This window comes from Muscardinus avellanarius (assembly GCF_963383645.1).
Source record: "Muscardinus avellanarius genome assembly, chromosome: 17".
Lineage (NCBI taxonomy): Eukaryota > Metazoa > Chordata > Mammalia > Rodentia > Gliridae > Muscardinus > Muscardinus avellanarius.
In genome coordinates, this window is record NC_137803.1 from 51338932 (window position 1) to 51352880 (window position 13949).

Here is a 13949-nt window from a genome sequence, read left to right on the forward strand (position 1 = left end):
GAAACAGGGTCTCGCTGAGTTGCAGAGGGCCTCACTAAGTAGCTGAGGCTGTCCGCGAACCTCGATCCTCCTGCCTCAGCCTCCTGAGTGCTGGAATTACCAGCGTGCGCCACACGCCCGGCTGTGCAGTTTCTTGTATATTTGGTTCTTTCATAAGGCCTATGATGAAGGAACGATCATGAAGCGGGCCGCGGTGGCACATGCGTGGAATCCCAGTACTTGGGAGGCTGAGAGGAGAATTGCAGGCTCCAGGACAACCCGGCAAGCAGTGAGACTCGCCAATCTAGCAAGACCCTGTTTGCAAATAAAAATAAAAGAGTAAAATAAAAATAATGGGTGTAGCTCGGAGGTAGAATGCCTCTTCCTTTAACCTCCAGTGCCACACACACACAAAGATAAAGGATTTTTTTACTTTGTTAAGCATTTTTTAAAAATACTTTGCTTTTATGCTAAAATAACAGTAATGTATACTTTTAGTGATACAGTTCATTACAGTGTTGCTCTTTATTTTTTATCTTAAGGGATGACCTTGGATTTAGACTTATTTCTGAACAGGTCAGCCATCACCCACCAATCAGCGCATTTCACGCAGAAGGATTAAACAATGACTTCATCTTTCATGGCTCCATCTATCCCAAACTGAAGTTCTGGGGAAAGAGTGTAGAAGCAGAACCCAAAGGGACCATCACCTTGGAGCTCCTTGAGTAAGTTACAGCCGCGCTCTTCGTCTTCCCAGGCACGCCTGCTAGCGAGAGCACGTACGCCTCGAAGACCTGACCCTTTTTCAAAAGCTGGAGGAGATGGGACAGACATTTATCAAGTGTTAACTGTCTACCTGAATTCTTGAAATCATTGTCTATGGGATAAGTATCCTTCATCCGCAATGCTCAGGACCAGAAGTTACTCAGATTTTGGAGTTTTGGGGATTTGGGAATACTTAAATAGTATCCCTAATGTGAGAGTCCAAAATCTGAAATTCTCTAAAATCCAAACCATTTTAAGTGTTATGTTGTCATTCAAACATTTTAGACTTTAGATTTTTTAAAATAGGGGTACTCAACCTGTATGAAGATTATCTGGAGTTTGGTGGCAGTATAGGATTTTTTTCCCTTAAGCTTTTTTTTTTTTAAAGCTGGGCATGGTGGCGCATGCTTGTAATACCAGCAATTGAGAGGCTGAGAAAAGGGGATTACAATTTGCAGACAACCTCAGCTACCTATAGATGCCCTCTGCAATTCAGTGAGACCCTGTTTCAAAAAATAAAGAATAAAAAAATAGGCTGGGGTGTAGCTTAGAAGTAGAATGCCCCTGAGTACCATCCCCAGTACCACAAAAGAAAGAAAGAAAGAAAGAAAGAAAGAAAGAAAGAAAGAAAGAAAGAAAGAAAGAAAGAGTAGTTGATACCGATTTTACTATGAGCTAGTTATCACTAGAGTTTAGATTCCTAAGAGCTTATTTCAAAGAGCCTGGTTTGTTTTCCTGACTTAAAGCATTTGAAGCAAATACGTTTTAAAACAAAATCACTCTTCTTACTTATGTCTCTGTATTTTGGATTTGTTTTATAGACACAATGAAGCGTATACGTGGACAAACCCCACCTGCTGCGTGCATAATATCATTGTGGGTAAACTCTGGATTGAGCAGTATGGCAATGTGGAAATCACAAACCACAAGTAAGGCGCTTTAGGGCACTTACAATCATCTTCCTTAAACTACTACTAATAAAGCTCCAGCCTAGAGCAGTGGTGCGTGCCTTTATCCTAGTACTCGGGAGGCTGAGACAGGAGGACTGCAGGTGTGAGCCAGGCTCAGTAACTTAGACTCTGATTTGAAATAGAAATGGGCTAGGGGTGTGGCTTGGAGGTAGAATACCCCTCGTTTTAGTTACAAAAAAAAAGCTGTTGATGAGATTTGAAGGGTCAAGCAGGTGTGGTGGTGTGCACCTTCAGTCCCAGATCCTCAGAGGCTGAGGCCAGAGAACTGTGAACTGAATGCCAGCGCAGGCAGTTGAGACAACAGAGGGAGGGCCTGTCTCAAAAACACAAAGCAGAATCGGGAATATAATCACTCTTGCGTAGAAGCGCTGCCATTTAAAGTTTCGGATGAAGGAGGACTAGGTGAACTCTGAGCTGCTTCAGCCCCTGTGAATCTTAATTCCAAGCTCGGCTCATTTTTCACGTATTGTTCACTTTGTGTTATTTATATGGGGCGGGATGAGGCGGGAGGAACATAAGAATTACTAAAAGGATTGAGATTCGACTCCCGTGTGAATTTAGGCCGGTCACTCAGCCTTTATGAACCTCGCACGCCTTCCCTCAACAGGCCGAGTACTAAAGGAGCGGCGACCGTGACGATATCTGTATGGAGTCTGCATGCACAGGCCATAAACAGCAGTTGCCACCCCAAAGACTGTAGTTATATTCTGTACTGTTGAATGGTAATGAGTGTCATTTTTCCTGCCTAGGACAGGGGACAAGTGTGTGTTGAATTTTAAGCCATGTGGCCTTTTTGGCAAGGAATTACACAAAGTTGAAGGCTACATTCAAGACAAAAGGTAAAGTTTTCTTTTTAAGTGTTGAATAATATAGATGCTGCTCACTAAAATGTCACTTATAAAATCTGCCACAACCTAAAACATTTTATTTCACTGGGCATGGTGGGACATGCCTGTCATCTCGGTACTTGGAAGGCTAAAACAGGAGCATCTCAGGGTAAAGGACAGCCTCGGCAATGTTTTGAGGCTCTCAGCAATCTAGTGAGACTTTATTTCAAAACAAAAAATGAAAAAGGGCTGGGGTTGTACCTCAGAGGTAGAATGCCTCTGGGTTTAATCTCCAGTACTGAAAAAGAAAAAGAAAAAAGAAAGAGACAGGCGTGGTGGGCTTACTTGTAATCCAGCATTGGGAGACTGAGACAGGAGGATCATGGTTCAAGGACAGCCTCAGCTACTTAGTGAGACTCTTTGCAACTCAGTGAGACTCTGTTTCAAATAAAGAATAAAAAATAGGGCTGGATGTGTAGCTCAAAGGTAGAATGCCCCTGGGTTCCATCCCCAGTACCGCCAAAAAAAAAAAAAAAAAAGAGAGAGAGAGAGGGAAGGAAACTAGCTTTCTAATAAATAGAAAATCTTTCTTCTACAAGGAACACTTCTTTAAAGAATTCAATTCACAGAAACCTTTTTGTTTGCCGGGCATGGTGACACACACTTGTAAACACAGTACTTGGGAGGCTGAGACAAGAGGATCACAGGTCCAAGACCAGCCTCAGCTACTTAGGGAAACTCTCCAAAACTTAGTGAGACCCTGTTTAAAAATAAAAAATAGGGCTGGGGGCATAGTTTGGAGGTAGAGTGCCCCCTGGGTTCAATCCCTAGTACCATAAAAAATATACGTATTTTTGTTAATTATAGCAAACATCAGTATAATTGTTGGATAAACACCAGTTTTTCTTGACAGCAAAAAGAAGCTCTGTGCTCTCTATGGGAAGTGGACTGAGTGTTTATACAGTGTTGACCCTGCCACGTTTGATGCTTACAAAAAGAATGATAAGAAAAACACGGAAGAGAAAAAGAACAGCAAACAGGTGCGCGTCCTGTGAGGTGGTGCTGGGAATAGCTGGGTTCTTAAGTTCCTACTTGTGCTCCTGGAGGTGGCCTGTTTGGGGTCAGGCTGACATTCTCCTTTTGTCTTGCTAATTCATATAATTTCTGCATCTCTCTTTTTTTGTGTGTGGTGCTTGGGATTGAACCCAGGGAACATTCTACCTCCGAGCTACAGCCCCAGCTCTATTTTATTATTTTAATTTTTTTTAATCTTTTATTGCTGCATTATATTCATACATCATATTGGGGTAAAAAACTTGTGTGTACATACATGTACACATCACTGATTTAACCCCTACCCAGTTCCCACCCCATTCTTATTTTATTTTGAAGCAGGGTCTCACTATGTTGCTGAGGCTATCCTTAAACCCGTGATCCTCCTGTCTCAGCCTCCCAGGCACTAGGATTACAGTTGTGTGCCACCATGCCTGGCTCCTTGAATCTTTTAATGAGCAGAAATTTACTTTAGTAGCAAATGTTCAACATAATCTTGTAGACGATGTGGCTGTGTACCACGTTTACAATTGTGTAGCTGTTCCACATGGGGCTTTGGTTTAATTCGCATAATTTTGGAAAGTTGGAGCTCATCTTAGACAAATTTTCTTTCTATTCTCCTTGTGTACATTAAAAGTTGAAATGATTGCAGTTAGCTAAAATTTCCTCCAGAACTGTCTCTGACACTTTCACGCTGGTCTGGTGGTCTGTCTGTCCTCATCCCCGACCACTGAAGTCTAGGCTGCGGTAGTTGAAGGTGTCGTCACTGAGCTGCTCCGTTCCTGCTAAGATTTCTTCTTTATGGAGCAGTCGGGGTCTGGATAGAATTTTTCTTGCTGTGTGGCCCTGGCAGGCTCGTGGCCGCTCCCTCCAGGCAGGACTCCTGGGAGATGCAGAAAGAAGCGTCACCTATGGAACTGCGTGCTTGAAGTGTGACCCCAGCGCCAGCTGGTGTTGGGCACACACTCTAGCTAGAGCCCTTTCCACCTTTGGGATTAGGCAGGGGTAGACCAGTTCTCCCCTGGGCCTCAGTGGCTTCCTTTGTAAACCAGGGAACATAAGAGCACCTGCATGTTGGATGAGTTAGCGGTATAAAGAGGGCAGAGTCGTTTCTGCTCATAATAAGACTAATGAAATTCTTCCTGCTGGAAGTAGGTCCTTGAACTGGCGACTGAGGCATTATCTAAGAGCTTGTTTAGGATGCAGGCTACCTGGGCATGGTGGCACATGTCTGTAACACTGGTACTTGGAAGGCCTTGACAGGAGGATCGCAGGTTGAAGGCCAGCCTCAGCAACTTAGTGAGGCCCTGTTTTAAAATAAACAAAATAGAATCAGAGGTAGAATGCTCCTGGGTTTCACACCTACTACCACAGAAAAAGGAGACAAACGCAGGCTCCGGGCTTGCCTTAGTCCTTCCAAAGCGTTCTCTCTCGGGCCCATCCACTGTGTCCTTACGCATGCACAAGTTTAAGGAGCCCTCGTTTTCCTCCAGAGCAGTTCTATTTATTGGTGACTGTCTTTGTAAATTGATATGTGTTCCTGAGGTGCAGACTTTTGTCGCCTTCCTGGGGCTTTGGCCTTTTTCTCTCTTTCTATATCAGCCTCCAGCTGTGGCACTTGGTGCCGCGTTCCCACCTGCTGACAGCTGCTCCCCGACCGCTTTGCCTCCTGTGAGCTGTACCGAGGGTTCTCTGTGGATTCAGGAGACTGAAGGGGCTGGAGAAGGAAATGTCCCGGGACCCTGGGACCCTGACACTGCCTCCTTGGCTACCGCTTCTAATTAGAAGGCAGCTTGGCCATGCCGAGCTCTCTGGCACCCTCGTCATCCCGCTTTCCCTTACAGAGTGGGGACCGCAGAGGACATTGTCACAATTCCAGAAAATAGCTGGACAAGTAGCATACACCTGTAATCCTGGCTGAGGGAGGCTGAGACAGGAGAATCACAAGTTTGAGGCCATCCTACGCCACTTAGCAAGACCCTGTTTCTAAATAAAAACTAAATAGGGCTGGGGGTGTAGCTTAGTGGTAGAGTGCCCCAATCCCTAGTACAAACAAACAAACAAAAATCCAGAAAATAGCCAGGCATGGTGGTGCACGCTTATAATCCCAGTACTTGGGAGGCTGAGACAGGAAGATCGTGCAGGTTCAAAGCCAACTTCAGCTACTTAGTGAGAGGCTCTCAGCAACTCAAGTGAGACCCTGTTTCTAAATAAAATATAAAATTGGTCTGGGAGTATAGCCTGGAAGTAGAAAGCCCCTGGGATCCATCCCCAGTTCCACCAAAAAAAAAAAAATCCAGAAAATATCCCTATGTTCTGTAAACCCCCCAGTCATGTTTGGAGAGGTCCCCTTCCTGGTACTCGTGTCCCTGTCCAGACCCCCTCCTCTCTGTGCATCCCCCAGCCGCAGACTTCTGAGGTTCCTGACCTTGTTTATGCGCCGCGGGACCCTTTATCATCACTGTCACACTTTATGTTGTGTGACAACAGTATGCACAGTACATGTCACACTTGTATTCACTGAAAGTGTCTCCACCAGTGATTTTAGGCTTGTTTCTGTGGTGCTGGGAATTTACTTCGCCTCGGACGCCTTGAGCTCTTTCTGTGCGCTGTGGTGGTAATGACAGCTCCTCCCAGGCATATAACGAGGGAATGTTCAGGGCCCCTGTGTAGCGCTGGCCCTCAGCAGTGTGGCCAAAGGCATGGCACCTTGTTAGCCTAGCATCTTCTAAAACTCTCTTCCTATCAGAAGCATTCTTTTTTTTTTTTTGGGGGGGGGGAGTAAAAGGTTTATTGGAAGGAGCAGGGAATGGGGCAAGGGTGGCTGAACACCCCCAAAGGGGCTGGAACTCTGGGTCCAGCAGCTGCCTTCAGGACAATACTTGAGAGTAGCCCAAGCCGAATTGCCTTCAGGTGCAGGCTGCTTTCTTCCGGAGTCCATGCGATCTGCCAGAAGGGAATAGAGAAAAGTGGCCGAACACCCCATAGGGGCTGTCGGAACTCCGGGGTCCAGTAGCTGCCTTCAGGGTCACTACCCGAGTGTCGCCCGAGCCAAGTGCCCATCAGTTGCAAACTACTTTCTCCCAGAGTCCACGCGATCTGCCAGAAAAGAGGTACAGGTCACCCCTAGGGGCCTGGTCAGCCATGATGTCCAGCAGAGGCCTTCACGTCACTACTCGAGAGTCGCCCGAGCCACGTGCCCTCAGATGCACTCTGCCTTCTCTCAGGGCCAACACGACCTGCGAGAGAGAGAACAGCTCCCCAAAAGGGGAGGGGGTCCCGAGCGGGAGTTCCCCACTTTTGCCATCTGACTGGCCGATGCCTGACTGCTTGCAAGTCCGTTTGTGGTTAGGGTGACTTTGAGATTCCAAGGAGAATTTGCATAGGACATTTGCAAGTTCTTTGAAGGGTCTCCTTTCAGGAATGCCAGACTTGCTGGGTGAGTTTGTTGATTAGGAAACTCAGGATGGCTTTGTGAAGCTCTGACCTTCTTATCTCCTGAGCCTTTGGAATTTCAGGCATTTGTTGCCCCTCAGGAAACTCAGGAAATTAACTTTTTTCTACCAAGGCCTTTTTCCTATCTGCCTATTTCCTTTCTATCTCCTCAATCCCCCCTTCCGAATAGGAAACCCTAACTGCCGTTAGGGAAACGGGCGATGACCGCTCTTAGCGACTTCCTGCTGTAAGGGGGCGTCGTGGGGGCAGCGGCAGTTAGGACCCCATCGGAGGTGGACAATCTAGATGGCCATGGTAGACTGGGGCTTGGAAATTCATGTGAGGCTCCATTTGCAGAAGCATTCTTGATTCCTGCTGGGCTCGAGTCCTTGGTGAATGTAGCTGAGGGCCCAGGTGTCTTTTTGCTCTTCTCAGAACACGGCGTGTGCAGCCGGCACCAGTGAGTGCGTCCTCAGAAGCCAGGCAGCTCTGGACTTCTCTGCACCCCGGTCCAGAGCGCTTAGAGGATTCTCAGTAAATACTCAGTGAGTTATTTTGTCTCTAAAACATCAGAAGCATTAAAAACACATACACTAAGCTGGGCGTGGTGGCGCACGCTTGTAATCCCAGCGCTTGGGGGGCTGAGACAGGAGGATCTCACAGGTTCGAAGCCAGCCTCAGCTACTTAGTGAGGCTCTCAGCAACTTAATGAGACCCTGTTTCACAAATAAAGTATAAAATAGGTCTGAGAGTATAACCCAGGGGTAGAAAGCCTCTGGGTTCCACCCCCAGTATCACCAAACAAACAAAAAAAAAAAAACATACTTTAGCAAGAAGGGTTGCTGTAGCTGCTGCTAAGCCTGGCAGGCAAACGACACTGGCTCAGCACACCAGCCTCGGTGGGCTCACAGCACCTGTCAGTCTTTCTGGAAGTGAGATAGTAATGGTGTAAAAACGAGAAACCATCGTGTTGCACACCCCCAGCAAGCCTGCAGCTCTGTCTCTTGCTGCAGCAGTGTTGGAAAGAATCACGCTAGGGACTTCCTCCTGTCCAGCCTCCACATGCCTTCCCATCTGGTCCAGCCACAGCCACAGCCTCCAGGCCTTCGTCTGGCCTATCTCCTGTTTCAGGAACCAGTGGTGACTGTACAAGCTCCTCCGAGTGAGGCTGAGGCCGCCAGCCGCCTGGCCCGTTCGCGTCTCCCCTGCCTGTCTTTCTCTGGCTTCTCTTTTAGCCCCGATGCTGTGGCTCCGGAGGCAGGATGCTAGCATCTCCCAAAGATGCAAAACCAGCAAGGCAGACCTGGGAATCTTCTCAAAGACCAAGTGGTGCTGCGTCTTCCTGCTTGGGCTGCATCCCCATGGATGCCGTCTGTGGGGTGGGATCTTGAGGAACACGGTTCATGAGGGAGGGGCCACTCGTCTCAACCCCACAGGGCGGCTTTCACCACCCCGCCGCCCTCTCCCAGCTCTCAGACCAAGAAACACCTTTACGGCAAAGACCAAAAAGTCATGCTGCCTCTGCCCTCCCGCAGTCGACTTTCCAACGCTGGGCCATAAATGCTGCTGCTGTTATAGTCCCTCGGCGCCCTGAGTATTTTCCAACTTTACTCACAGGCGTTTGGCTGCTGTTCTCCTAGGTGAGCGCTTCTGAGGAGTCCGATGAAATGCCCATGCCAGATTCCGAAAGCGTATTCGTCATCCCTGGAAGTGTGCTCCTGTGGCGGATAGCCCCGCGGCCTCCCAATTCTGCCCAGGTGAGACCACCCCGTCTGTACCCAGCCTGGGTGCCCTTCCCAGGCTGCAGCGAGACCTAGGTTTTCACCCAGCTACTCCCCAGCTGCCCCTCCTTGCCAGAGGCTGTGCTCACGGCAAGCTCCCTTTAGTAGTTGCCGGGGGAAGGCCCTTATCAGATACAAGGATGCAGGCCGGGCAGCACAAGCCCTCCAGACCAGCAAGGAGCGGTTTTCATGAAAAATCTTTGTCTTTTTAAGAAAAGAAAGAAGGGAGGAAGGAAGGTCGGTCCTTTTAAGGAAAAAGATGGTTGGTTTTGCTTACAACTCCTCTTAAGCTGAGGAGGAGCGTCCTGTGAGGCCTGCTCTGAGGTGGCGGTGAGAGCCGGGTGGGGAAGGCTGATGGCACTAGCGCCTCTGGGCGCCGTCACGCTGGCCACTTCCTTCAGGCCTCTTCATTTTGCGTCGTGCCTTGGACCGTGTTGATTGGACCGTTTTGTTTCTTTTCAGATGTATAATTTTACTAGCTTTGCAATGGTTTTGAATGAAGTGGACAAGGAAATGGAGAGTGTGATTCCTAAGACTGACTGCAGGTTACGGCCTGACATCAGGGCCATGGAGAACGGAGAGATAGGTAAGGAGCTGTCGGTGCCATCCTTTGTGCTGATGGCTTGTTGCATTCCTGGAATTTTTTAATCTAACTTCAGTAATTTGTTTTAAATTTGGAAATCTGAGATAGAATATATTAGCTCAATTTCATTACTTAGTATCACTGCCCTGATAATTTAATGTATGTGGCCAGGGGCACACATCCTAAATGTCAGAGGGAAATGTAGCGTTTTTATCAACTCTGAGTTGTAATTACTATGCTATATATCTTGGAAATCACACGTCACCCTGTGAGCCTCACCACTGTGGCTTCTAGGTGTGGTAATGCACATCTGTGATTCCAACTCCCTGGGAAGCTGAGGCAGGAGGATCTGAAGTTTGAGGCTAGTCTGGGCACCTTAGTGAGACCCTGTCTCACTGTCTCCGCCGCTGGCTAGACTCATCCCATCCCGTGTGCGGCTGGTGGTGCCGGGGCGAGAAGCCTGGCCCAACTTGGCAGAGTGTCTCCAGCGAGGATTTTGGAAAATTGCCTGAATTTCTTATGAATGGAATCCACATGAGTTCTGTGAGATCTCACTAAGAATTTAGAATAATTTCACATTGCTTTTCCATTAAATTTTAATTGAAGTATTGTATTGTATTTATTTATTTATTTGTTTATTTATTTATTTGGTGGTACTGGGGTATCTGGAAGCCCTTCTACCTCCAGGCTACACTCCCAGATCTATTTTTATACTTTTTTAATTTGGAAACCAGGTCTCTTAAGCCAGCTCGGCTGACTTCGAACCTGTGCGATCATCCTGTCTCTGCCTCCCATGCGCGGGGATTACAGCATGCGCCACCACGCCCGGTTGTATTTATTTTTAATAGACCCTTATTGGTGCACTGTCATCTCACATCGGGATGAGGTTAGAATGATGACATTCATGCACACAGCACTGGTTCAGCTCCCCGGCCCCTCCCCGCTCCTCCCCTCATTGAAGCATTTTTTTGTGTGTGTGGTACTAGGGGTGGAACCTAGGGGGCTTCTACCTCCGAGTGGCACCACAGCCCTATTTTATATTTTTTATTTTGAAACAGGGTCTCACTGACTTGCAAAGGGCCTGTCCTCAAAACGTGATCCTCCTGTCTCAGCTTCCCAATCATTGAAGCATATATATATATATATATATATATATATATATATATATATATATATATTTTGCATTTAAGAATCCTCAGGAGGACCAGAGAATTGAGGCCAGCCTGCGCAATTTAGTGAGACCTTAACTATCTCAAAGTAAAAAATTAAAAGGTCTGGGGTGTAGCTCAGTGGTCAAATCCCCTTGGGTTCAATGTCAGTACCAAAAAAAAAAAAAAAAAAAAAATCAGTAGTTATTTTGTTAAAGGTAATATTTGTTAAGTTTGTTAAAGGCATAAGTTATTAAAAGAGATGATGGAGGGATGTGTGTGTGTGTGTGTGTGTGTGAGAGAGAGAGAGAGAGAGAGAGAGAGAGAGAGAGAGAGAGAGAGAGAGAGAGAAATGGAGCAAACACGAACCTTTTTCCTCTGAACGGAAAGTTCTTCCTCCAGATCTTTAAATGGCTGCCTCCTGACCAGCTTGGGTATGTGTTAAGATTTTACCATGATTCTTAGCAGTACTTTCTGCATATTAGTACAGTGGAGATAACACTAATACACCGGGATGGTGGTTCTCCATGAAGTTTCTGTGTGTGGTACTGTGCCTGGTGGTCTGCGTAGAAAACAGAAGTGTTTCATTGATGTTCTTATTTTTAGATCAAGCTAGTGAAGAAAAAAAGCGACTTGAGGAAAAACAAAGAGCAGCTCGCAAACACAGGTCCAAGTCGGAAGAGGACTGGAAGACGAGGTGAGCGCTGCGGGCAGCCGCTCCACCCGGAGCCCGGGCCAGTCTTAAGAACGGGATCTGAAGGAGCAGGGTCACACAAGACTTTAGAATAATCTCACATCCGTTTATTTTTTCCACCTAATTTTTCATTGAAACATTTTAAAATATAATTTTTATGAAAAATTGTTTAAATATTAATCAATTTCATGAAAATATCACTCAAGTTATTATCAAAATATTATTCAAAGTCACTTTAAATTTAATTATCAAAGCCAAAAGAGTTATATGTGAGGCCAAAAAAAAATGACTACTGAGAAGTTAAGGTTAAAATATTCCCACACAGTTATCACAGGTAAAGGCAAACCTATTTTTCTTCCTGATTCAGCAAAGGGAAATTAAAATATGGCATGAAAATACATCAAGGGCCATTTGCTCATATATATGCGTGGATTAGGATCATTTTCTTATACACACATCATATAGTACAGATAGTGCCTTTTTGCTTTTCCAAACACACGGGTTATATGTAAAGGAAGTGGGATTTGTACAAAGTAAGATCTCAGACTACTCCATGTAGGAGAAGGAAGTGGGTAATAAAATTTCAGACGTGGAAGGTGTTTTTAATCAGGAGTTAATAGTCACTTGTGCCAAGTCATAGAATCACTTATAAATAGGAATAGCATAAAAATACTTTCTACATTTGTATCACATGATAGAAATAATTTTCCATACTTCAGTTACTAACTGTATTTATAGCAAATACAGGCATACTTTTGCAAGCGTTCCATTGGATATTTTGGTTGTCCTTTTGCATCTTGGAGAAGGATGATTGTTAGAACTAGAAATGATCTTGGGTGTCATCGAATCCAGTGGGTTTTGGCCTTTCTTGTTAGCCTAGAAATCTTTTTTGCAAGTGAACTGGTGGAGTCTGCAGATGAGGTGTGGCTGGTGCGGTGAGGCTGCGGTGGGCCGGCCCATGCCTCGTCTTCCCCCAGAGCTCCAGGTGCCAGTGAAGACTGCGGGTCTGGAAAGGACGGTGTATCTCATTCCATGTGGGGGCTGCGAGGCAGCAGACCCACGGTTAGAGCCCCCTTCATTAATCTTTCAGTCAAAGCCACTGTGCTGCAGTCCCTTTTGATAAGATCTGATATATTTGATTCTTTCTAGTATATTTTACAGAAAATTCCACCTTTATACTAGATTTTAATAATTCTTTATTTTCCGAGTCCCATTTTTAGATATATGGCATAAACATACTGCCCACAGTGATTTTTCACTACCAAATGAAATCTTAATATTCCCAAAGTGGAAATCAGTGGGCGAACTGGTAGAAGCCTGAAAATAAAAACTAGAGCAGTGCTGCTGAGCTGTCATTTGGAGGCTTGCTTCACTGTCCTCTCGGCTTCAGGAGTTCTCAGGTGGACACACAGATCTTTAGAATGATTCCACTGAGCTGGGCTCGGGCACACACGCCTTCAGTCCTACTACTTGGGAAGCTGAGACAGGAGGATCACAGGTTCGAGGCCAGCCTCAGCAACTCAGTGAGACCCTGTTTCAAAATAAAATAAGGCTGAGGGTATAGCTCAAAGGTAGATTGTCCCGGGGCTCAATCTCCAGTGCCAAAAAAGGATGTTGATTGTGCTGACCCTGACTGTCGAGAGTCTTTTTTATTATTATTTTTTCTAGCTTCTCAAGGGGTGCTGATGGGATTGCACATTCGCTGAATTTGTTCTCTGGGCTGACGATATGTGTTAATAGTGTGGCTCAGTTTTAGCGTGGGTGGGTGGAAGTGGGCCGTCTGTCTAAGAGCATTGTCTTCTGGGTAGAGCTAACCAGCCTCATGGAAATGGAGCCCAGAAAGTTGCTGTAATGTGGCCCAAGTTTCTCCGTATTGAACCTTGGAGTGAGTCCTGCTACTGTTCTCATCACCAGAAGAGAGTCGAGGCTACAGTTTTTCAGGCTGGATATGTGCTCTGCTTCGGGAGGGGGCTTCTTGTGGTCCTGAGCTGTTTTCTTACAGGAGCCCGCAGACCCCAGCAGGCAGGACATAGAGAGGAGGTGGGGGGACATGACAGATTGGTGATGTAGTCTTTCCATAGGATGAACATAGTGTAGAAATAAGATTTTTTTTAGAAAATGGTTTTTATTTATTTTTAGTTTTTATTTTTAAACAAATTTTTTATTGAACATAAATGGTATACATTTAAACTATATTTGGTGCCCTCTTCCCCCTGCCCCCATTTTCCCTTCCCCCCTCCCATCAATGGTTGTCAAGGGTAACCATGTCATATTCATAATTTTACACATATTCAGATGTAGACCCTCATTAATCAAGATCAGCCTTCCTCCTCTCCTGTCTTTCCATTCAAACTTTGCTGATATTTCCCCTCCATTATCTGGAGTCCCACTGGTATCCTCTGTGTTTCCTAGTTTGGGCATATTAGAGGAAATGTATTATTGCTGCAGCAAGGGTCTCAAGGACTATATTGAAAAGGAGTGGTGATAGTGGGCATCCTTGTCTTGTTCCTGATTTTAGAGGAAATTCTTGCAGTTTTTCCCCATTCAGTATAATGTTGGCTTTGGGTTTGCAGTATATTGCCTTAATGATGTTGAGGTGCATTCCTTCTATCCCAATTTTCTGCAGTGTTTTTAACATAAATGGGTGTTGGATTTTGTCAAATGCTTTTTCAGCATCTATTGCTATAATGATGTGGTTTTTGTTCTTGGTTCT

The 13949-nt window shown here is 45.8% G+C and overlaps 1 protein-coding gene across 1 annotated transcript in view; it reads left to right on the forward strand.

Annotated features, from left to right (window-relative positions):
- The window catches only part of OSBPL1A (oxysterol binding protein like 1A), a gene marked incomplete at both ends in the record, with an annotated part of 217349 nt that overhangs the window by 197142 nt on the left and 6258 nt on the right, over window positions 1–13949 (forward strand). Inside the window, 7 exons of the mRNA XM_080714416.1 lie at window positions 522–704; window positions 1566–1673; window positions 2465–2554; window positions 3456–3582; window positions 8671–8787; window positions 9274–9397; window positions 11149–11239. Coding sequence (XP_080570542.1) covers window positions 522–704; window positions 1566–1673; window positions 2465–2554; window positions 3456–3582; window positions 8671–8787; window positions 9274–9397; window positions 11149–11239 — 840 coding nt within the window. The remainder of the gene's footprint in view (window positions 1–521; window positions 705–1565; window positions 1674–2464; window positions 2555–3455; window positions 3583–8670; window positions 8788–9273; window positions 9398–11148; window positions 11240–13949) is intronic.